Below are 25,418 nucleotides of genomic sequence, written 5' to 3' on the forward strand. Positions count from 1 at the left end.
ATTATTATTTTTATATAATTTCAATATAACATGAAAAAATTCATTTAAAATATATTAATTTACATAAAATATAAGGCAGATTGGTAGTAATATATTTATATAATATTCTAATTTGTTTTGTATTTTATATAAATAAAAACATATAAAGCATGATTATCAGTTAAGAAAAAAACTTGTGGGGTTCATGTCAGTGCTTCTGTCATTGAAGCAAAAATGTATGTTAACTTTACTCAGATTAGGCTGCTGATAACATCACATGTAATGAAAAATAAATAAATACTAAATAACTCAAAAGTATTTGCACTAGTAGATTTAGACTATCCACTTGCTAAACTAAACAGAAATCCACCAGCTAAAGAAAACATTAAGATGGCAAGAAAGAAAGTCATCAGTCAAACACTCAATCAATCATCAAATATTAAACTTATTAAAATGCTAAATAAATAACATTAAATCAGTTTTCCAAAGGTCCATTCACATGATCAAAGTGCACTCAAAAGTTCATCAAAGGCTTTTCAACACTAAACAAGCCAAGCCAAGTAAATACTCAACTAATCCAACATATAAACAAATACAGGCCAATATTTCAAAGGTTTCAGCTTCTCCAGCCCAAACATAAGCACTTCAAAGGGTAATCAGCCACCAGCAGACATAACACAAAGAATCAAACTCACTCAGGGGAAGATGCTGTGATTGGTTAGGCCTTACATTGTATAATCCACACTGGAATTATGCTAGTTTGTTTGGTGTGCCAAACTCTCAGTTTGTTCACAATGACCACCTCCCACTTGATTGCTTAATTCATTTGATTGGCAGGTGGCCTTAAAGGGCAAGTACCCACAGTATGTCAAGACCCTGTCTTAAAGGGGCAGTGCATGATTATGGCTATCTCTCTAATGTAGAAAAACACACACAAATACATCACAATACATATATTTGAGTTAGGAAATCATTCAGATTAATTATACAGGGAAATTATCTTTATTTATCTAAAACTGTATGAAAATGTATTTCAAAACATATTTTATTGGATATCCACTTATGTGCTTCATTTAAATCATACAGTACACATATATTACAGTAATCAAAATGCGTGCAGTGCAAATACAAGAATACGAGTGATAATAGAAAGAAACAAATTTGATTACCATTTCGAAATCTTTTGATTTTAAATTTTTCAAAACAAATTCATCAAGTTAACTGATTTTAAAGCATTTTACACTTACAAACAAATATACAGTGCATTGACAGAGATGTGTTATTTAATAATTACAAATATATTTAGTATTCAAGGAATCAGATGATCATATAATAACTCAAATGTGCAGCGTGTAGACAGAAGTTACACTTCCAATTTCAGTAACAATGATGGCTCAGTTAAAGGTTGAGGTTTCTCAGTTTCCTCGTTTGACCAATATGCAGTGCTTTCAGCTTTTGTTGGCTCCTTGAACTTTACAAAACACAAATGTTTTGTAAGGACACTATGCATTGAAATTGTCACATTATATGTGATTATTGTCCAGCTAGCCTGTTGCATCATGGGAGAACATGTTGATTCCATGACAAGGCGCTTTTGAGGGCTACAGGGCACCAACTTGTTGTGGGGTACAGAAGACAATGGACTGTCCTGAACCTGAAAAAAAAAACAGAACAATATTAGCTAAAAACATCTTAAAGGGATAGTTCACCCAAAAATGAAAATTCTGTAATTATTAATGACCGAATGTTCATTTTTGGGTGAACTAACCCTTTAAAGGCATCATATTCACACTCTATGGTGAGTTTTTAAAAGTCATAGATTTAAAAAAATGTTTAAAAAAAAAGTAAAAGGATTTAATTGTTTTATGAGTTTGGCTTCAAGCCATGGTTGAAGTTTGAGAAATCTTAAGCAGGAACCGAACTTTACTGGGTCTCAAAAACAAGTATGCATTATCTCTTGAGGAAAACGCAAAACCTTTTAGCCTGTGAAGAGTTTGGCAATACATTCAGACAAATGTATTCAGATTAAGCAGATTAAGATGTACAAGGCAGTGCTGCCTGTAAGAGATGTCTGCTCACGAAGTGTGTAAGCATGAATTTGTGGTGATAACAGAAAAGGCTTGGATGTTTAATGCTAGCACAGGCAGAAAGATGTGTGAGAAGATACCGAACTCACTGTGGTAAGCATATTTTACAGATAAACATATATTAGCATGAAATTAGATTTCAGGAACTTTAGTAGAAGGATAACATGCTTTTACACAAGTTAAAGCGGCTTTATCTTACTTTAACTATAATTTGTCTTGAATGAACAAAGGAAAGTGGAGTTAGCGGCAGTATGCGTCATAATTTAGTCATAAATAACAAATCTGTATCCACAAGGCCTGTGGGTGTGTGAAGGTGTGTGTATGACTAACCTGGACGGATCTTCATCTTTGGTAAAAACTCCTTTTAGCTCAACACTGTTCATTTTATTCTCGAACCATCCGTAGCTGAGAGTCACCTTCAGTGTTAGAGGTCGAGAAACAAACAGGAAGAATTGTTAGAATTGAAAAGTAGTCTGATTTTAACTAACATCTCATTTTGGCCCAAAATGTTTTTGTTTTTTTTGACAGCTAAATATATTAACATCCAGTTCTATGAGGTAAAATATTAGCCTTTAGTTCTTTGAGGTAAAATATTGGCATCTAGTTGTTTTTTGTTAAAATAGCATCCAGTTCTTTGAGGTAAAATACTAGCCTTCAGTTCTCTGTAAAATATTAGCATCCAGTTCTTTGTGGTAAAATATTAACGCTCAGTTCTTTGTGGTAAAATATTAGCATCCAGTTTGTTTGTTTTTTGTTTGTTTGTTTGTTTTGTGGTAAAATATTAGCATTTAGATTTTTGTGATAATATATTAGCATCCAATTCTTTGAGGTAAAATATTTGCCTTCAGTTCTTTGCGGTAAGGTATAGCATCCAGTTTTTTGGTGGTAAAACTTTAGCATCTATTTTTTTGTGGTAAAATATTAGCATCCAGTTTTGGAAGTGAAATATTAGCCTTCTGTTCTTTGGTGTAAAATAGCCTGCCGTTCTTTAAGTTAAAATTTTATTGTCCAGTTCTTTGAGCTAAAATATTAATATCAGTTATTTGAGTAATCTGTAGCATACTGTGGAAAGAAAAGAAAAACATTTTCAGAAGAAAATTTTAATAGTTTTTGTCTGCGCTAAAGTTGCAAAATATGCTAAGTTGTTGTGACTGCTTGCCTGAGTGATTGTTAGCACTTTGCAAGGTGGATGCTAAGGTACAGTAAATGTTTCTAGGGCATTGCTAGGTGGTTGCTAGGTTAGTCTAAGTTATTGCTAGGGTGTTCTAGGTGGTTCAAAACATTCGTTCTTTTCAACATTTAGCATGATTCGAGCTGTGGTAAAGTTGCTATATGCTAAGGTGTTGTGAATGCTTGCCTGAGTGCATGCTAAAGTATTGCTAGGTGGTTGCTTACTAGCCTAAGTCAAAAGATACTTTTGTCAAAAGTCAAAAGATGCTATCATTAATTTCCATACCAACACTTCAACACTTAAATACAAGCAATACTAACAGCCACCACACCAAAAATCGCACCTGTTCTGGGATATCGCTAGGGGCAAGAAGAAGTAGGTTTTCCAGATGAGAGTGGAACATGTTGCTATGGACCATTGAGATTCCCAAACGCCTCTCAATTATAAAGCCCACCGTACAGTCATCAGGTAACATGATCACAGCGGAGGTCTGCTCGAACCTGGGACCACTGCAAATAGAGATATGCGACTAATACATATACTCTCAATTTAGACTCATTGCTGTCTAGGAGAAACAATTGAGGTACCTTTTGTGATCAAGACACAAGTACCAACATATGCATGAAATGGCCTCAAAATCAAAGTCAAACACACACGCTGAATCAGGCTTCACCTTGCCCAGGGTGCCATCTTCTCTGCCAGCTTCCTGCTCAGACAGAAACCAGCCCCTCCTGTGGCGAACCAGAAATGGACGTCCCTCTGAAACAAAACAGAGGAAAAAGCCAACCAGTCAGCTTCCACATCAGCTCTATAAATTCTGCACATACATGAAAATTTCAAGAAAATATCTTGCATTTTCATGTCTTATCACTACAGTTCCTTATGATTAAAGAATCAAGCCTCTAAAACAATCTGAAGTTCTAGTGGTGCAATCGGTCAGTGTGTGATAGTTGTAAAGCAGAACATGTGGAGACTCGCTGAGGTTTTGAGTAAAAAGCCTCACCTAAAGAAGGTATTTAAGCAAAAAGACTTGCAGATGAACCTCAAAGCAGATTTCTCAGAAAACTTTGAGCAGAGGGGAAAATATATACTGTAATACTTACATTTCATACATTTGAAACAAAAAATACGTATGGGAAAATTGTATTATGTAGAGTAATTATGTAATTTCATATATTTGAACTAAAACATTCATTTATAATATTAACATATAATGTAAAGTGTCACTTATTTTGTTCCTGAATGATTTAGTGTTCATCATGAATGAATCAGTTTAATTAATGATTCATTGGCTAAAAAACGGTCACCTCTTTTGTTCCTGCATGATTCAGCGATTTTGAATGAAGCGGTTGAATGAATGTTTCATCGGCTCATTCATATAGACGGTCACTGTTCTGTTTCTTCATTATTCAGCGTTTTAAATGAATGTGTTGCGTGAATGGTTCAATGATTCTATTATAAAGACGCTTGTCTTCATTCCTGAATCTATGCTTTTGAATGAATCGATTGATTCATAGACATTTGTCGCCACCCACTGGCATAATGTAACATATAAAAAGAGTCTAAATACCCACTACTAATGCCAAAACTGTTGTATAAAATGTATTTAAATTTCATTCCATTTTAATGTTCTATTTCCCTAAATTCAAATTTAAATCACTTTCAACCATGAATTTCTCTCCCTCTGTAAGCTTTTCACTGCTCTTCATTTCTTGGCTTTCCTGAAATTCTGAGCAGGTTTGTTTTCCTGTGGGATTCTGTGGAGCAGCATAAGCTACAAGGGCATAAATCTGACCATGTCTATCTACTCGTCCCCCCATCCGTTTATCCCTCCCTTCATTCCTCCATGTGGCCGTTACCCTCAAGGTAACATGCAGCCCTTTTCTGTCCTCTCATCCTTTCGACCGTATTCCTCCCCTGTAGGGAGCTGTGGCTTGTCCAGCCACATAAATGTGGACATAAACAACACAGTGGACACACAAAGAGGCAGACAGGACGGATCAGGATGTGTTCACCAGAATGAAACAGCAGTTTAGATTCAGCAGGGCTTTGAGTGTCCAACTGAGAAAAATGAAGCAGACAAAATACATTTGTAGAGAGTAACACCAGAACTAAAAAAGGGGGAAAAAACATTTTTTTTTATTAAAATGTTTTCAAATAGTAATAATAATTATTATTATTATATTTTTAATATTTTAGTACTGCCCTTAAGAGGCTACAGAAGATAGTTACATGTTTCCCAGAAGACAAAATAAGTTACATTTAACTAATTTAAAGCCCCCCGGCTCTTAATGCATGGTTTTTCCTTCTGGAACAACAGTGAGAGTTTGAACCTTCTGTAATAGTTGCATATGAGTCCCTCAGTTGTGCTCAGTGTGAAAAGATGAATCTCAAAATCATAGTTATTGTTGGAAAGGGTTCAAAGACACAAAAAATGCTGGAAAACCAAAGAATTTGTGGGACCTGAAGGATTTTTCTGAAGAACAGCAGTCTGTTTAACTGTTCATAACAAATAAGGGACTCGTGAACAACTATCACTAAAAAAAAAAAAAATCATTCAGATAAACATATATTATCATTCAGGATCATTCAGGTAACAACACAGTACTAAGAATCAATGGTATGGTAATGGTATGTAAACTTTTGAACGGGGTCATTTTTATAAATTCAACTATTATTTTCTCTTGTGGACTATATGTAAACATCTTTTATGTGAAATATCTTATTCAGGTCAGTACTAAATAAACAATAACATGCATTTTGTATGATCCCTCTTATTTTGGTAAAATAATTAACATTTTCCAGATTTTGAATGCAGATTCTGGATGTAAACTTTTGACCTCAACTGTAAATATGAAGCAGACATTGTTTTTGGCAGGTTTTGTGTCCTAATCTTCAGACAAAGAAACAAAAAAATATACAAAATTCCATGCAATGACAGAAACAACATGGAACTGAAGGACTACAGAAATGGGTATGGCAGGTATAACTAAACTTTTTTTTTTTTTTGGTCTTTCTTTCCAACGAACAGAGGTAGAGTCCGGCAGGGCGGCAGAAATTAAAAGACAGTTTCGTTTTTATTACCCAGGTGCCACTGTGATCCAAGAGATCAGCAGAGCAGAGAAACAGAGGGAAAGAAAGGATGAGGAAAGCTGAACTGAATGGCTTGTCTGTTCCTGCAGACCTCACACAAACACACACTACTGAGGGAGCAGCCCCAAAGACAGCATGACTACAAACACACATACTCAGATGACTGCCATCACACATTGTACATGATTGGATTAATTCCCCCGACAGTATTGACAGTTTTTCTCTCCGGCTATACGTTAAAAGACCAGACAGAATTGTCCAGATCAATAAGCAATAAAGCTCTAATCACTGATTGATCCCTGAAGGAAAAGGCTCTTTTGCTACAAGTTCATGGCAGAAAAATGTTGGTAAGAAAATATCAATAAAACAACTGACCGTCTTATTTCCTTCCAGCAGCTCCTGGGCTCTCATTGGCCGATCCAGGCTTGGTTTTCCCACATAGATATCGATGTCCGCTGGGAAGGCCGTCAGGAGAGACAAAAGGGCTCCAGGGTTCAGGTAGTTATCATCATCAACATGACACAACCACCTGTGGAAATAAATAATAAAATCAAAAGATGATTTAAAAGTATATATACAGTATATGTATATATATATAAAAAAAAAATTCTACTTTCTGGTACTAGTAGTCATTTTAAGCATTAGTCGACTAATCGCACATTTATTAATAAACTATTTAAATCATTATAATGAGCCTTTAATTGCCTGCATATCCTATAAGCGCTCAAGCACACGCATAAAGCTTGCCACAGTGCACCACAGAAGCAAATGATTATAAATGTGTCAGGGAATCATCTCCGCAGTGGACGCGCCTTTATGCATGTTTCATACGGATTACATAATCTGAGAAAATGTGTTTTCTATTTGAATTGGTTCATTTGAAAGTAGACATTTCGCTCTCTATAGATATGTTTTCCTATCTGCAAGGCAAGTATACACAGAGTTTCGGAGTATAGTGCTCAAGTTCACAGAGACCGAGACGGCAGAAAGCGCATCCTGTGTGCTTTCATTATTTTACAAAAGCACAATGTTTTGTTGTTATTGTGAGTGCACACAAATAAACATCGAGTCTTTACAGATTCGAAAGATGTATTATTCTTTTCTGTATGGCCAAAAATGATGGAGTATTTTAGGAGTAGCTACGTGAGTGCACCGGCGCCTCCATCTGTCCTGCAGTGAGTGAGCTGTTGTTCAGTTTCCACACATTTCTCTAGGTTAACATTAGATTGAGCGGCCATGTAAAGTTGCTAATACTTACATATTTCAGATGATAAGCCATATTTGAGGTCAGTGAATGATAGGTGAGCGTTTGGATGTGCTGCCCGATGTACTGTATTACCATAGACCGGCCGTTAACGATCTGTCCGTCACAGACTACATGAGTTCGCCTGTGGATTTTTTTTTTTCTGTGACTAAGCAACTTTTTCTGTGACTAAGCAAAAAATTTTGGTCGACCAAGCCTCATCTGGGGCCAGCCCTATAGTCAGTAGTCAACATTTTAAGTGGATCAAAACCTTTCATCAAAGTTGTCCTAAAACCGTTTCTTGCATTCTTGTCTTAGGACAACTTTGATAAACTTTTTTGATCCACTTCAAATTTTGACTACTATATGTATTCCTGTGGCTCAGTGGTAGAGCAATGCGTTAGCAGTGCAAAATATATATATATATTGTATATGTGTATATATAACAGTATAGACAGAATGACAGGTATATTTTAAATCATATTTTGCAATTTTCAAATGTATTTAAAGATACTTTTTTCTTAGTATTTAAATGTTAAGTAAATATAAATATTAAAACAGTTAAAGGTTGTGAATTTGTCAAATAAAATAAATAAAATAGTAAATACAAAAGTCAATACACAATACATACGATTAGAAAAGAAAAAATCTGTATCTGCTATGAAAATAAAATAAGGTCACATTATGTTATTGGTCGACTCACTTTTTTTCAGAAGCCATGAAGTGGTCGTACTCGGCAGCCATCTTGCAGGATAAAGCTTGATGACTGTGCTCCGGCGGGCAGTCGGTAACGATGATGTTAAATCCTGAGAGCAAAGACACATGCATTGAGCTCAGGGCAAAGATTCATAAGCTCAGATCAATCCTGCAGAAGAAAGATGATCTACCTTCAGAGGTGATGTCTTCATCTGGACTGTCTGTAAAGATGTACGTCTGTAGAAGTGAAACATAAACACAAATTTATGAGGCAAAACCGGCATATTAATTGTGAAATGGTGCAATGAGAGCCTGGTGGTCTTTTGAGGACAAGAAACATCCAAACTCCCATCATGTACCGCTGCGAGACAACAGCTGGTGCACCAGGAGGCCTCAGAGCATCTGTGTTCCCGGTTTTGCCATTAGAACTCTGGTTTGTAATTACCAATATTGTCTCAAAGTGGGATGACAAAACTGCTGTTTGCGTGAAAGTGTCTAAAAACTACCGCTGAGATGGGTTGGCAAAAAATATAGAAACATTAAAAATATTATAAAATAATTATGTAAATGATTGTATGAGGTACGTTTGAAGCCACTTAAAATAGCCAGATGAACATTAAATAAACGTTAAAATTAAAAGTAAACAATGACAATGCAGTCAACACATTTTTGTGTGCAAGTAATTTTATTTATTTAATTAATTATATATTTTATTAAACTTTTTTATCATATTGATTCCAGATTCATCCAGAATCTCTCCAGACCCTTCAGATTGCCAGCTCCATGATGGTGCTTCTCAAATCAAAGATGCCATGTGTCTAAACAAAATGTCCAGGACCTCCAGCAGAAATATAGGCCCACAACATTAAAAATACAGCAGTATATTTCATTGTACACATGGGCTTCTTCACTGCAGTCGAACCTCTCTCCTTGAAGTTCTTGATGATCCGGTAAATGGTTCTTTCAGGTGCAATATTCTTTGTAGCAATTTCTTTGCATGTGAGGCCATTTTGATGCAAAGCGATGATGGCTGCACGTGTTTCTTTGGAGGCAACCATTGCTAACAAGAACACAATGATTGGAAGCACTTCCTCCCTCCTTTTATAGCAATCAGTCTGCTCTTACAATCTAATTAGTATGATAGTGATTTTACCTGACTAGTACTCATTCACACTTTCACATGTGAAAATTATATGTGACAACCTATTAGCTTAACTACTGTGATGATCATTATTTCTTAATGACTTTTATTTGACTTATATTATACTTGTTTACTTTCAAATTTGACAATTGTAAAATTGATTCACTCATGATATTTTTTATGTATATCTTGTATACTTCCTTTTTTTTAATTGATGAATTTATATTTTAAAACATGATTTGGTCATCTACACCCCTTCAAACTACAGAGAGCTGCGTATACCCTCAATCAAACAGCCTAATGTTAAAAACGGAAGAGATTCAGGTGGAATCATAGTTTGGTTCAAAGACCATATGTGGCAGTATATTCAGCCCATGAAAAAGGGAAAAACACATATTTGGATAAAACTTAAAAAAGAGATTTTGTGTTTAGATGAGCACCTGTACCTGTGTGCCATATATATCCCCCCATATGAGTCGCCTTATTAAAGTACACAATGTCAGAATCTAGAATAGCCCGTATATAATATGATATAATTAATGAAGGTTTTCAATGTCGTTTGTAACCACAAAACCGAATTTATATTTAAAAAAAGGTCCCTCAACCAAATGAGAGGAGCAGATTTAGGAGCTATTTCCTGCTAGACAGCGACACATCCTATCTGTGGTCAGCCGCGACCATATTCCTCTACTCATCCATTTTCTCTCTCTCTCACACACCTCACCCCTGCTAGAGTCTTTAATGTTCCCCATGATGCATGAGATGTCACTCTGAAAGTTTAGCTTCATTACGACGTCTAGGTGCTCCAGACGGCTCATATCGTAAGTCTACGTGCTGCTCCCGCCGCGGCCCTTGAGTACAAGCGGAATAATCGAAGCGCGCAGATCAATGCCGCTGCCATCAAAGCCAATGGGCCAGAGCGAGCGGAAACGGCCCACTCAAACCCCGAGCTCCTTCATAAATCATAAGGGTGGATCTTTAGTGCTTATTTCGGATAAAGTGAAGCGGCTGATGACAGCGGCTTATAAAACACCGTCTGGAGATGTACAAAGAGTGAAATGGCAGCAAAACCGTCCATTAGCGGCATAATGAAGTGAAACTCGTAGACTAGGCACCTACGTTTTGTTAACTCAACTTGAGAGGGAAAGAAGCACAAATGGAATGAATGGGATAAGAAAAAGGCACAAATCTCGGAAAATGGCTAATAATGTGATGGACGATAAAAGCAGATGCAACCAAAACATTTTCTGATTATAATAGGCTATCAAAGCCTCATATAGACATACATCACGAAAACAAACACAAAACAATATTAGTCTGTAACAGTGACGACTGTTGAAGTTCAAAAAAAGAATTTGCTCAGATGTCCGGTGTTTTTTTTTTCTTCTTTCTTTCTTACATTTGTTAAAAGTGCCGGACTTGTTGTTTCACACTTTGTTCCTGTTTCCCCAGCTTAAGACTTCCTCTGTTAAGATAGACTTCCGTTTCGTCATTGTTTCAAAACGCAGTCTGCGGCTGTCGCTTCCTCTTATTGGCATGGAGGCAAAGGGCACACAAACAGAAGCACCAAAACTGACAAGCACAAACAACATCCTGTGCTTAAAAACCCGCTGTTGGAGCTTGAAATGTAATTTGAACAAACCCCTAATCGTAAGCATTAAACACTGGGAAATAACTCTCATGGTTTGTGGTACTTTCCAAAGAAATCTAATTTATGACTTCTGCCTGGCAGATTAAATGAAATGGAAGAAAATCTCAAAGACTTACATCGAACGAGAGACTGAAGCCATATCAACAGACCAGAATATCATAGAGACACCCCCTAGCAACCACTAAACGATGTCTTAGCAACCACCTACTAAAAGAATTATACAGTTATAAACTTGAATATGACTTTTTTTCTCAGAATTTCCAGTTATATGTGTTTAGAAACTCTGAAATTCTGAGTTTATATCTCGCAATTTTGAAAATAATCAAAGAGTCAAAATTGTGAGATATAAACACGTCACTGTGAGAAAAAAGTCAGAAAAGAACAACCACAAAAAAACAACTGCAAAATTTAAACTCAGAAGGCTGAATTCTGGGGTTTATATTTCACAATTCTGACTTTTTTCTTAGAAAAAAGTCAGTCAGTTTTTTCTTCTGAACACACGTTTTTGCAATAATTTGCTGTCAATTGACCCTTCGCAGGGAGCTTGAGTGGCAGCTGATCTGACCAATCACAACACAGAATCTGTCATTTTGTCCGACAAACAAATCAGACAGGCGAGTAGATTCACTTTGGTGGACTTAAATTTGAGAAATGTTGACCTTCTGGTGTTCATTCATGTTTATTTTGTGCTTTAAGTAAATATCAAAAGATGATCGGTTCACGTGGCGCTTGAACTGAGGCACTAGTGATCTGCTTAAAGAGCCACGAAACGGTATTTATTGTTTGAATTTCTTAAAAATGACCACATTTTAAAGCTAAGACTTTGCTTCATACCAGAAGTAACCTGCTCTGTCTTGTCTGACGGCGTTTTGTCAGTTTCCTCTTTGCTCCACGATTTATTTTTTACTGCGTAAGAACATGATGTGTGGCGTGAGAGTGGCATGGCTTGTTGGACATAGCAACAGTAAAGAAGGAGGGTGGGTTTTTGCGAAGGTTCAATTGTGAGAAAAATGTCAGAATTGTTGGATTAAAAGTCGCAATCATGCTATTTTTATTCTGTAGTGGGGGAAAAAAACAGAACTGCAAAATGTAAACTAAGAATTCTGATTTAAAAAGTCTGAATTATGGGGGTTTTATCTCAGTAATCTGACTTTTTTCTTAGAATTGCAAGTGTATGGAGTATCTTAATTCTGAAAGCACGTTTTTGTTGTAATTTGCTATCAAGTATAATTATGATACTGTACGATTAATTTAATGAACTTGTCAGTCCTGTGTTCCGTGTCTTGTGTTTTCCTCCCCCACGTGCCTCATGACCTCGTTTCTCCCGTGTTTGTGCCCATTTTTGGTTTTCCTGTTCCTGTTCCCGATTGAGTTCCATTGGTTTCACCTGTGTTCCCCTTGTTATCTCATTTAGTCCTGAGTACTTAAGCCCTGTGACGAATGTTATACGTCAAACCCCATGCTACGTGTGTGTTTCCCTGTATTTGTTCCTCTGTTCCTGAGGAATTTCCTTCATCTCCGCACTCCTTCGTCTCCTCCACAGTAGCAGACCGTGACAGAACATTCGACCTAAACAAGACAGTAAGCGGCGCCCTTCTTCCCGTTTGGTTTCCGTTTTTTGCCAGTCTTTTTTTTCCGTGTTTCTCCCCGTGGCTATGGAAATTGCCACACGATTCTCCACCCTAGCCCGCCGGGATCTCCCATTCATCGAGTACGCCCGGGAGTTCCGCAGGCTCGCCGTGATGACGGTGCTGGATGACGCCGCACTTTACTCTCTGTTCTGGATCGGAGCACATTACTACCACCCCGTTGACCTCCCAGACCCCACGGGACTGAGCTGGAGGGAAGGAATCCTCCGGTGTCTGGAGAGTGTCCGGCCCCGATCCAGAACCAGCTCGCAGTCAAGCCCGCCGGCCGCTCCGTTGTCATGCCCGCCGGCCGCTTCAAAACCAAGCCCGCCGGCTGCTCCGAAGTCAAGTCCGCCGGCCACTCCGAAGTCAAGCCCGCCAGCCGGTTCACTCCCAAGCCCTCAGCTGACAGCAGCCCGATTCTTAACCCCAAATCAAGGGAGGAATCTAAGGAGGAAGCGACTGTTGGCTCGACCCAATGAGTCCGCTCCAGTGTCGGCTCCAGTCCCTGAGTCCGCTCCAGTGTCGGCTCCAGCCCCTGAGTCCGCTCCAGTGTCGGCTCCAGCTGCTGAGTCCGCTCCAGAAAGGGCTCCAGTTCCCACGTTCAGCCCTAAGAGGGCTCCAGTTCCCACGTCCAGCCCAAAGAGGGCTCCAGATCCAACGTCCAGCCCAAGGAGGGCTCCAGTCCTCACGTCCAGCCCAGTGAGGGCCGTTGTTCCGATATCCTGCCCACGGAGGATACCTAGGCCCATAAATAAGCAATATTCTCCCCAAGGATTTTTTTTGAGGGGGGTTATAGGGATCCGTCCGTAGAGGTCGGGCCGAGGCCAGGCCTCCTGCTCCGCCATGGCCCCCTGAGTTCACTACTCCGCCATGGCCCCCTGAGCTGCCTGCTCCGCCATGGTCCACGGAACTGTATGCTCCGCCATGGCCCCCTGAATTCCCTACTCCACCATGGCCCCCTGAGCTGCCTGCTCCGCCATGGGTGCCGTCCCGTGTAAGCTTGTCCTGAGGGGCCTCCAGAGCTTTCCCCCCCCCTCCCCTTTAGATGTTGTGTGGCGCGTGGACGCGCCTTCGGGGAGGGGGGAGTAATGTCAGTCCTGTGTTCCGTGTCTTGTGTTTTCCTCCCCCACATGCCCCATGACCTCAAGTGTATGCACTACTTGCTTTATGCAAGCACTATATAGGATAAATCACTATACAGGATTTACCCTATTATAGTTTATCGACACGAATTGATAGGTGAAACAACAAACAGCCACCCACAAATAGTCTATAAACAAAGCATCAGGCTGTCTTTGAGTTTTAACATGAACAACGATTAAAGTTATTCGTCGTCAGGCTACAGAACAATACCATAATTCCTCCGTTCAATTATGCCTAAGACATCGAGAGTCACGCAGACCTATAACAACCCAGCCACAACACATAATTGCGAATAACATGCCTTACCTTAACACAGAATCGACCACAGAGTCCAGCGTTTATATTTTTTCTACGAATCTTTGAGTTAACATATGTACTAAACATGAGTGGAATTTGCACCGCCCCACACCTTGATGCTCATGACAAGAATAGCATGTATAGTTATCTTTATTGAAGTGAATTAGGTTTAAATTGCCGTCATGCATGAATGAATGATATTTTTGCAATTTTACACATAATAATCCACGATGATCACATTACACAAAACTGAAATTGCACGTCAAAATAACACATTGTCAATAGTTTTTGAGACCCCCCAAAATTTCACAAATCCCGTTTTCAGGGGAGCCCATGTCTTATTAAGGGGAGCCGAGCTCCCCCTAGCTCCCCCGTAGTTCGCACCCTGCATTTAGTCCTGAGTACTTAAGCCCTGTGTTTTCCCATGTCCAGCGTCGAATGTTATACGTCAAACCCCATGCTACGTGTGTGTTTCCCTGTGTTTGTTTATTAAAGTCTGTTCCTAAGGAATTTCCTTCTTCTCCATGCTCCTTCGTCTCCTCCACAGTGGTAGACCGTGACAGTACTGTTGTCTGTGCTGCAATAATTTACTGTAAATTAATAGGTAATTTATTACAGTGCCAGAATACCCTAGAAACAATCGAATGGGGTGTTTACCCGACACCATAAAAAAAATCTGAAAACGTTTTATGCGTTTTGGCCATTCATTTATACAACAACAGTGTTTTAGGGGCCTGAAAATGCAAAGATTTTAAAACGAGTTTCAAAATGTCTGTTTTTGAAAACAATACTGATATCGTCTTCGTGTAAACTACGAAAACGTGAATTTGTGTATACGGTGATGGCACACGCACACGTATTACATGTTCAGTCTATAGAAATGACATCGCCAACTACTGGCCTGGCATGCATAATACAGCGTTTTTAGTCATTTTTGCATATCCATGTGAACGTGTATCATTTTGAACCGGTTTCGCAAAACTTTTCAAAAATGTTTTTTAGTACAAACGTTGTTGTGTAAGCATACCCTAAAACACCCTAGCAACCATATAGCAATAGCCTAGCAATTGTATGGCAGGGATGTTTGCAAGCACAACTCATCAGAACATTTACATTTTGAGTAATCATATATCATATAAAATTAGTCATTGTCTCCACATAGAGGAAAAGGAAAGGCTGAATCTTCAAACTTCAGATGATCACTTCCTCCTCACACTCAGCATTTGCTCATATTCAAAACAGGAGCAATAAAGCAGAAGCAGGGATTTTTTTTATTCTTATTTTTGAGAGTCACAATCTGATGCAAAACCTCAACATCAAACCCTTCCAGTTTCATACTTTCAGAGTGGCAAACTGCTGAACATTTGAGAGTCATTTCTTCCACACACACACAGAGAGAGAAAAACAAACATATTAGTATGCCATACAAGAGTAATTTTAGCCCCAAGCGTTTCACACACATTCTCTTTGATCGTACAAGTATTTGGATCAGCAGCACCACTATTTCGCACTTGTCGTATATTTAGAGTGATGGCTGCTGCTTTGAAAGTGTTACATCCTGAGTTGCACATTGGGAATTCGTTTTGACAAGCCACTCAGTGATAACACTCAGCAAGTCTAATCACTAACATCTTCCCAAAGTCCTTGTGTTGTTAGCGCCTGCCAAACTGTGAGTGTGAATGTGTGTAAGCATGTGTTAGTACGTCAGTCTGGCTTTGTTCTGCTTCTTCATGTCATGTTACAGCAGGCCACAGTCAAATCTGATCATTTACAGTGTAAATGGAGGTCCATTAAGCGGGGACGTTCAAGATTTTTTTTAATCAATCTCTGTCAAATTTTGCTTTTTGGCAAGTATCAATAATAACCAATAATTATGTCTTACATTCTCTGAATGAATGCCAGGGGCCAGGGCTTCACTCATAAACATTTTGTCTCATGCAACACGGATTTAAGCAACAACCAGGTCCAAGTGGGTGGGAAATCATATTACATACCAGCTGACAAACCACTAAATCCCAAGGCATAAATAAATATGAGCATGAATTCAATGGCATAAATAAAAAAATATATAATGAGGTTGTTGACAAATAGTGAGGAAATCTCACAAAACCTGTCAAAAACATATTTGGGCCATATTTCAGAAAATAGATAAACAAATGTTATATTGCAATTTTTATTTTACATAAATAATTTGAAGACATTTTTATGACCATTAAGATTTTTCGTGATGTTAATTATTAATCACATAAAAAAATAAAAAAATAAAAATAATAATAGTAATAACCGTTAAAAAACAACTAAATTGATATTTAATTTAATATAAAATATGTATTATTTATATTAATAATAATTATCATTATTATAAATATTGTTATTTTAAAAACAAGTAAATAATATATTTATTTTAATTCAAACGTTCTGTTATTGTTTAAAAATATTGTATTCATATTTTAATTAATTCATATAATAACAAAATATTAAAATAATGTTTATAGTAAAAATATAGTATTTACATATTTTATAATAATAATTATTATTATTATTATTATAAAATAAGTAAATAATATATTGATATAATATTTAAAAAATATATTAATATTAATTTTGTTACCTGGAAACACTTAAGTACTTAATTTAAAAAAAATAATAATAGTGTCATAATGTCAGAGTGCAATTTTATTTTTTTATTTTTTTGGTGGGGATATTGCGGTGAAATGTGACCATGACATGTCACAGGTCTTTTGCATGAGATTCACCGAGCCGCTATGTTGTAACCACACACTTGGTCTGGTCTTTTAGATCTGTCAAATCAGACATTTCAGTATCTACAAGCCTTAACCCAGAATCCTTTGGTAAAACCCCTGAGCTTATTTGAGTTTAAAATGTCTTTAATTCACTGCCACACCAAATCCTTTGTATTATAAGAAAAACAGTGGAAGTAACAAAACTTGACTTCATTAAAATGGCCTTTCAGTCAGTCATCTTCATTAGTTTATCTTTCAAAGATCACAGCTGTGAGTTCTGCTTCTTGTGACAAAAAGAGGACCTAAAAATCCATCTCAACCCTTCGTGACAAGGCTACTGCTGAATTAGAGAACACAGACAGGAAGTGCTCAGTCTATAAACGAGCACAGGGCGGCCGAAACAGGAAATGGGGCAGATCGCTGCATTTTAATATAGATGCACCCATTCGTAGGCCAATCTTTTCGGTGCGGTGCCAACAATAATAAAATTGGCTCATCCGTGCTTGTGAAAAATGACTTTATTTGCAGTGTTTAGCAATGAAATGCAACCAATAACTCCATGAGGGTTGCAGAATTTCATAGGTGCCACTTGTGAGACAGTCATAACAAACCTGCTTGGTTTTGGCATCATAAAAGCCTGAGGTTTTGCACCTGTGCTTTCACAAATACGTTTGCACATAACTTCTAGCCGATGCCACAGGATGTGCACACGTCTGCCAGATGTCCCGTGACATCAGCAGCGGTTGTTGGATGAGACTGCATCTCAAATCAAGACTATGACACATAAAATGATCAAGGAACCATCATAAACATTGACTGGTGGTTGATCAGTAAGGGGTTTCTTACATTTTAAAATTAAATCCTCTTAATTTCTAGTATTTAAAAGTCAAGGAACACTCACGTGGTGTTTAGTCGTGGAGATCCAGGTCTCAAGAACAAGAGCAAGGCGGGTCTTGTGGAACCGGCCAGTGGTTTTCACTGCAATGAAGATGTCAGTGAGTCCTAAAGGTTGTTGTGGCTTCATCTCCCTCCATTTCTGACGTTTTGGCCTTTGTTTGTCATTAACAACATCTCTGTGTTGGTTCACAGCCGTAGTTCTTGATATAGACGGTGTCTTTTCGTGCGCAAAATTAGCGGTGGGTTTTTGGTCACTCCGGGTGCGCAGTTGCAAATCCAGCAAAACCAGGATGAAAAGTGTCAGAGCGAAGACAGGCAGTACATGAAACAGCCTCCTTACGATCATCTTCTAGATTCTTTAATTCGCTTTTGACCGCATATTAAACTAGTTCAAGTATAACAGGCGACATCTGGGCGCAGTCACGCGCGCAAAAAGGCGTGATTGTTTAAAAAATAATAATGGAATACAATAACAAGTAAGTCCCTGGGTGGGTTGGAATATGTAGTTCAAATTCATTGTGATTCCGTAAAAGTTTTCATTTGCTAATTCCGCTCGGATCTTGCCTGATGCCCCTCATGCGCTCTGTTAAAGCGGGGGATGGATGAACTGTCATTCACTTTCAGGCTTCGCAAACTTGTTACGCCCCGCCCACTTTCCGCAGTCACGCTCTGATGGGGAATGATAAGATAAGGTGTATGGCTGCAAATGTGCAATTAAACCATATTTCCTGTTGAAAACTTATTTTTGAAGGCAAACTCGTTCTTTCATGTATGAGTGTATGAGACAAAAACGAATGTAATAAATGCTTAAATCAAATGCTGCCATCCGCATACACGTCACAAAATGTAAATCTGCTAAATACGATGTAAAGCGTGAAGGTAATAAAATATTATAATCATTAATATCATGATTTTCTGTAAAGTTTCTTTGTAAAAAGACAACGACTACGTGTAAAAAGCGCTAGACAAAATAAGTTTGACTTGACTTTAAATTCCAAATAGCAGAAAAGTACCAAAAAAGTAAAGATTTTTTTCCGACTCACATTAAAACTGATTCTAATCAACATTGTTTGCTTGTCATCATGGTTTTATTAAATATAGATATTTAGGCAATTATTCTAAGTTTTAAACTATAATCAAAGAGTAAATAAATTGTATATAAACATAATGTAAATAAATATATCATTATATATATTATACCCTTAACATATCTTAAAAATTAAATAAAATGTATTAGCCTACATAAAAATATAAAATTGCACCTATGATAAGCAAAGAGCGAATAAAATAGCCGTATTTCACTGTTTATTGTGACAAATTTGTGATATTCAGTTGTCACGCAATTTCTATCAACCAACATTTTCCCAAAGAAACAAAGAAGAATCAAGATAAATATCAGCTGAACAGATTATGATTTTTCTTCATTTCAATCAAGTTGTAATTTTGTCAAATTAAGATATTATAATACAAAATGAAATTATATAATTAATGATAACATAATAATTGCATTATATACATAATTTATATAAATATATACTTATACCTTTAATAAGTATCCTTAAAAAATAAAAATGTAAAATTGCACCTGTGATAATCTAAGAAAAGAGTGAATAAACAAACTATTCCAATATTTATTGTCACATATTTGTGGTGTCAGTTGTCACGCAATTACCATCACAACCAACAATTTTCCAAAGGAAAAATACTGATTAGAAAATAAAATAATATCATTTGCTACCCCCCTCTCTCTCTCTTTCTTCTGATTTTTCCTTTCTTTCGAATTGCTTATTTATGGGCCTAGGTTCAAATGAAAAGGACTTTGGTTTTAATAATTTTTTTTATCTGGCACTGCAAAATTAGTAATTTGGAAAACAAGAAAAAATAAACTTTTAGGGCAGGATTCAATAAGTGTGGTTTCTATGTTTTTGGGACTTGCGGCAGCTAGACTAAAAGTAGAGTTTGCTTACTACATGTTGGTGGACTGTTCACCAAAGTTTGTAGATATCTGGGGTGTTAATGAGGTTTTGTGTACTTTATATAAGAACAATGACATGGTCTTTGTCATATATATATGTTTCTGAATGAAGTGTGAATAATTGTGTAAATTAAGAGAAAATTGTTATAATAAAGATTCTCTCTCTCTCTCTCTCTCTCTATGAAATTAGCACATGCAAGACAAGTTGTTCATGTAAAATAGTATGCCATTGTAAAAAACATAGTATGTCATTTGTAGTGCTTTGAATAGTCAATGAATGATGACAACATATGAGAATGTATATTTGTTTAGGCAGTGTTTTCAGAGGACTCACTCTGAGGGAGGTTCCCAGCTCTTTATGTCCTGTTTTATTTCTGCTGGTTCACTGTATGACACTGCAGGCATTCTGGCATCTGTCCTGAACTACTTTATCGTTTCACTTTTAACTTGTGCCAGAGAACTGCATTATCCTTACTCTTATCCCAAGCACTTATTGTCAAGTAGTCAAGTGTACATGTAGTTTAAACGTTTATTGTGTTTAAACACTGTTTTTGTTATATTCTGGCTTAAACTCTTCTTCAGGTCAAGAGGATTTAGGATGACATGATCAACACAAACCTCGCAGTAACCTTCATCAGCACCTTTGTTTGTAATTTCTCAGCCTTCTCCTCTTTCATCCATTCATCCATTGCAACCAGTAACCAGCTGCCTCCTTTTCTCCATCCCCCCTCCCTTGGTGGCCCCATGGACGGGCGTCTGGTCCCTTAGGTAAATCAGAGATGCCCAGGCACACCCTGGCCAGGAAAAGTCCAGGATCGGTTTACGGCCTACCTGAAAAGATCCTTTTAAAACGGCAAGTACATTGCTCCCTACTTTGAACAATGGCAGACCTTTTCAGACTCTTTGTGCATTGAAAAGCCCTTTACGTGCCTCTTGACTTGCTGTTCTGAATGCGAGATTCATTGTAGATATACAGTATTTTGTGCAGACAACAGAGTGTTAGATAGAGCAGACAAAACAGGCTGCATAAACGCCTCAGATCCTTCAAAAACAGCACAAAAGCCTTGGATCCTTCAAACTCAAGTTTACAAAAAAATACCAATGTCTGCAGACGCCAAGTGTGTGGGGGACCATCAACAATCTGAAGAAACCAATCAAGTTTCTGATTATGTGAGGCCTCTTTTATATTCTGGTTGTTTATGAGACACATCAACAGTCAAAAAGATTAAAACACATTACATACTCCACCTGAAAACAGATTTATACAAATAAATAAATAAAAAACTTTTTAAGTTTAAGTACCCTTAATTTTGTTTCAAGAAAAAAAAAATGGTTTCGTTTGTATGTGAGAAAAGGAGTAGCTGATGAATAACATTAACTTTTATTCTAATACTTTAAACTTTTTTTAATGAGAGACATATATATGGGAAAGTCTTTACATTCTGTTAAGTTTGGATTTTGTCACTTAATGGTCACGTTTTGTAAAAATAAAGAAATTTAAAAGCACAAATATTCCAATTGGTATTTCAACACGAGCATGCAAGTAATAAATTAAAGGAATAGTTTCCTGAAAATGGATTCACTCTCAGGCCATCCAAGAAGAATATGATTTTGTTTCTTTATCAAAACAGATTTGGAGAATTTTAGCATTACATCACTTGCTCACGAATGGATCCTCAGCAGTGAATGGGTGCCGTCAGAATGAGAGTCCAAAAAGCTGATACAAACAACATACAACACATCAAAATACGATTCCATAATCTGTAATGATGCTTCTTCCATTGAAAAGTCCATCCCCCTGCTGTCCTCTCACATCAAAATCCACATACATATTTGTTTAGAACAGTTTTGGACTGGTTTCACTTGTAAACAGTGCTTGATCTGTGCATATTTCTGTCCTGATTCAGACGAGACAACTTTTTTCACTGGAGAAAGTAATTCTATGGATAGAGGACTCATATTTTAACCTTAACTTTTTAATCCAGATCTATAACTTTCTCCATATCTATAAATAAACAAACTCATCTACAATTTGGATGGCCTGAGGGCAATTCCATTTTCAGCCAATTTTAATTTTGGGGTGAACTATTCCTTTAATTAATAGCAATTAATTTAAGTAAAATACTTTAAAATGTTGCTATTCATTAAAGGAATAGTTCACCCCAAAATTAAAATTTGCTGAATTTGCCGTCTTGAAACTCTCAACCAATCAGTCTGCATTTATAATTTTGCTCTCAGAGGTGTAGGATTGATTATATCAAATTGTAGATCATCTAAACTCAGATCCTCAGGTAATCTCAGAGAAATTTGCTAATCCCGGTCCTTTTTCATGTTCGACTCTCCAGAGGAAGGATTAGGTGACCCGTGTGTGGGAAAAGAGGCACGGACAATTGCCATTTTAAACCCAGGCTCCATGTAAGACTAAATCTAAAGTATCACACATTCGACCACGGTTAAAAAAAAATAATTTGACTATCGGTGTTGGACTACTCGTATGTTACTAAATAGTTGGCTAGTTTGATCTTTGAAAATACCTCTGAAAACATAACACGGATCAAACGATTCAGTCCGCGAGTGAACTGTTTCGAATTAGTCACTAACCGATTCAGGGCTTTTCTCCAACAGAGTGATTCATTGACCAAAGAACTGAATCGGGCATCACTAGCGATTCTAAACAACCAAAATATTGTTATGCAAATGTCTCTTTTTTTCAAATATCTAGACCTGTGTGTGATCTAAGCAGTGTGAAATATGTTTTGACTGAAAAGACGTTGGCAACGACAGACCGTTATGAAGTACAGCATAGCAAACCAACAACTCTGACAATCATTGTGTGTAGCATAACTTTGTCAGCGTTTTTAAACAGTTTTTCTTTACCAGTTTAATCACCTTTTTGAATTTTTTCAATTCACTTCAAACAGTCTTGCAACCCCTTTAAGTAAAAAAGGGTTTCTTAAAGGCATAGTTCACCGAAAGAAAGAAAGGAAGAAAAAGAAAAAATCCTGTCATAATTTACTCCCATCTTACTCATCTCTCAAGTTGTTCCAAACCATGTATGTGTTTCTTTTTTCTGTTGAAAACAAAAGAAGATATTTTGGAGAATTTTGTTAACCAGGCAGGTGCTGGTAGCCATTGACTTTCATAGTAATTTTTCTCCCACACTATAGAACCATTCTGATATTTCGAAGATGCTTTAGTTCCCATAACTCCAAATATAACTTCAGACACAGCTTCCACACTCCAGCCGGTACGAGTCCCAGTCAGTCTCTCTCCTCCTGCCTACTTTACCAGTGGCCTATATCTGGTCTCTCCACACCAATTACTGAAACAAGACACAGGTGTTTGTCATTTGCACTTGACCTACTTACGCACCGCTTATCTCCTGCCACCCCCGGCCTGTGGACCACCTTGAATTTAAAGGGCTGTAGTGCCAGATACCAACGGGTGACTCGCTCGTTGGTATCCTTCATACAGTGGAGCCACTGCAGGGGTGCGTGGTCCGAACAGAGAGTGAACTCCCGTCTCAGAAGATAATAGCGGAGGGTGAGAACGGCCCATCTAATTGCCAAACACTCTTTTTTTCTATGGTGCTGTACATAGTCTCTCTCTTCGAGAGCTTACGACTGATGTACAGCACCGGCCGCTCCTCACTCTCTATCTCCTGAGACAGGACCACTCCAAGCCCCCTGTCCGACGCGTCAGTCTGCAATAAAAAGGGGAGAGAAAAATCAGGGGAGTGCAAAAGCGAAATCCGCCACACAGAACAGCCTTTATCTGGATGAAAGCCTGCTGGCACTGCTCCATCCATTGGTCCGGATCTGGTGCTTCCTTTTTAGTGAGGTCAGTCAGCGGGTTGGAGAGGTCCAAATAATTAGGTACAAACCTTCTATAATATCCCACCAACCCCAGGAACTGCCTCACCTCCTTTTTGGTCTTGGGCCACGGACAGGTTGCAACTGCTGCCGTCTTATCAATTTGGGGAAGCACCTGTCCATGACCCAAGTGGAAGCCCAGATACCTGACCTCCACATGCCCAACCGCACACTTTTTCGGGTTGGCTGTTAATCCGGCCCCTCTCAGTGATCTCAGGACCGCCCACAGATGCTGCATATGACGCTGCCAATCATTACTATAAATGATTATATCATCCAAATATTCAGCGGCATACGAAGTGTGCGGCCAGAGTATTCGATCCATGAGACGCTGAAAAGTGGCCAGAGCCCCGAACAACCCGATAGGAAGCGTAACAAATTGGTGTAACCCAAACGGCGTGGTGAAAGCTGTTTTCTCTTTGGATAGTGGTGATAAGGGGATCTGCCAGTATCCTTTCATTAAATCCAGTGTCGAGTCAAATCGAGCAGTACCGAGCCAATCAAGCAATTCATCAACCCGCGGCATTGGATATGCGTCGAATTTCGACACCGCATTCACCTGGCGATAATCCACACAGAATCGGACTGAGCAGTCCGTTTTAGGCCCCAAAACTATCGGGCTCGCCCAATCACTGTTGGATTCCTCTATTACTCCCATATCTAGCATCGTATGGCGGCAATCCTATGCCATTAATAACCAAGCGCACCACTGATGCTGGCGCGCGCGGTAAATCACTTCCGCAAGAGGAAAACAGATTTACATGCGAGGAAACGGGAGCCCGCAAGCTAATTTCAAACCCTCGCGCGCGCATGACATGACCTCTGCGCGCAATACAAGCCCTCGCGCGCGCATGATCATTCCCCACATCCTCGCGCTCGATCTTTCCTCCTCTGCTCGCGCGAACACTTATTTTTGTCAGTCGTGGGGCGGGGCTTGCTGTTTTAATTGTAACCTCAAATGTCATTGGTTATTCCTCTTTTCCGGAAGTCAGTATTGGACGCCTGTTATAAGATGATTTATAATTCTCTTGACTTAAGACATGGCATCAGTGGACCAGATACATGTGAGTTATCGTTTCATTTGCTTGTTTTATTTATTTATTTTGTCTTTATTTAATGTAATTTAATGCATTGTTCATAGAGTAGATCTTTTTCAGATACTTTATTAATAGGAAGTCTTCCGTTTACTAGTGATTGCAGTCTTGTGATGATAAAAGATACACATATGAACCCTTTTTAAAGACTGTAATGATGCACACACACACACACATAAATGCATACATACATAGGCTATATATAAAGCTATAGGAATTACAGTAAAGTTTTCAAAATGTGTTTTATCTTTAATCTTGTAAATAGATACATCTTAATATTTAAAGGTTTGTTTAGTCTGTGTTCCTATAAAACACAGGCTTCGCCATGTATGCATTTGATTTACAGTGTTACTAGTCATCTGCTATCAAAATCAGTCCATTCACGATGATGTATATGAAAATTGATTCCTGTTTATTGAAAAGAAGCTTGTAATACATTCTGTTCCAATGTATTTATTTATGTTCTTTTTGTTGCATTATTCTTTTTGCAGCAAATAACAACTGCCCAGTTCAGGAAAGTAAACCTATAACCACATTTTCCCCGTTAGCTCTCATAGAGCGCTCATTACGCACGGACGCACAAGTCCCTATAATCCTTTGCGCACAGACTTCTGCGCACGATGTTAAACTCTCCCACTAAAGTCGCATATTATTCTTTCCAGAAGTTCATTGGCTATCAGAAACGACAGTCATTTGCAAACTCT

The 25,418-nt window shown here is 38.0% G+C and overlaps 1 protein-coding gene across 2 annotated transcripts; it reads right to left on the reverse strand.

Moving 5' to 3' along the window:
• Positions 1-1,222: 1,222 nt before the first annotated feature.
• On the reverse strand, positions 1,223-18,359 carry LOC107715074 (beta-1,3-N-acetylglucosaminyltransferase manic fringe-like). 2 transcript variants are annotated; one of them, XM_016521112.1, is made up of 8 exons: positions 17,778-18,359; positions 8,461-8,506; positions 8,277-8,379; positions 6,706-6,859; positions 3,911-3,996; positions 3,581-3,746; positions 2,397-2,482; positions 1,223-1,633 (listed from the first exon to the last, which is right to left on the reverse strand). In XM_016521112.1, the coding sequence occupies exons 1-8, from the start codon at positions 18,117-18,119 to the stop codon at positions 1,537-1,539; spliced, it is 1,080 nt and encodes a 359-aa protein (XP_016376598.1). In that variant the 5' UTR covers positions 18,120-18,359; the 3' UTR covers positions 1,223-1,536. The 2 variants fall into 2 exon arrangements, with proteins under 2 accessions (XP_016376598.1, XP_016376599.1); XM_016521113.1 differs by lacking the exons at positions 1,223-1,633; positions 2,397-2,482 and adding an exon at positions 2,647-3,128.
• Between the last annotated feature and the right edge of the window lie 7,059 nt (positions 18,360-25,418).

The sequence above is a fragment of the Sinocyclocheilus rhinocerous genome, unplaced genomic scaffold (genome assembly GCF_001515625.1).
Source record: "Sinocyclocheilus rhinocerous isolate Xijiao unplaced genomic scaffold, SAMN03320098_v1.1 scaffold509, whole genome shotgun sequence".
Lineage (NCBI taxonomy): Eukaryota > Metazoa > Chordata > Actinopteri > Cypriniformes > Cyprinidae > Sinocyclocheilus > Sinocyclocheilus rhinocerous.

What these genes read in the sequence shown, in the direction of transcription:
- LOC107715074 (XM_016521112.1), bottom strand. Translation starts at nt 18,119, where the DNA reads ATGATCGTAAGGAGGCTGTTTCATGTACTGCCTGTCTTCGCTCTGACA. An exon ending in TCTCCACGACTAAACACCAC is followed by an intron (nt 8,507 to 17,777) that starts GTGAGTGTTCCT and finishes TCACTTCTACAG; the next exon opens with ACGTACATCTTTACAGACAG. An exon ending in AAGATGGCACCCTGGGCAAG is followed by an intron (nt 3,747 to 3,910) that starts GTGAAGCCTGAT and finishes CTCTATTTGCAG; the next exon opens with TGGTCCCAGGTTCGAGCAGA.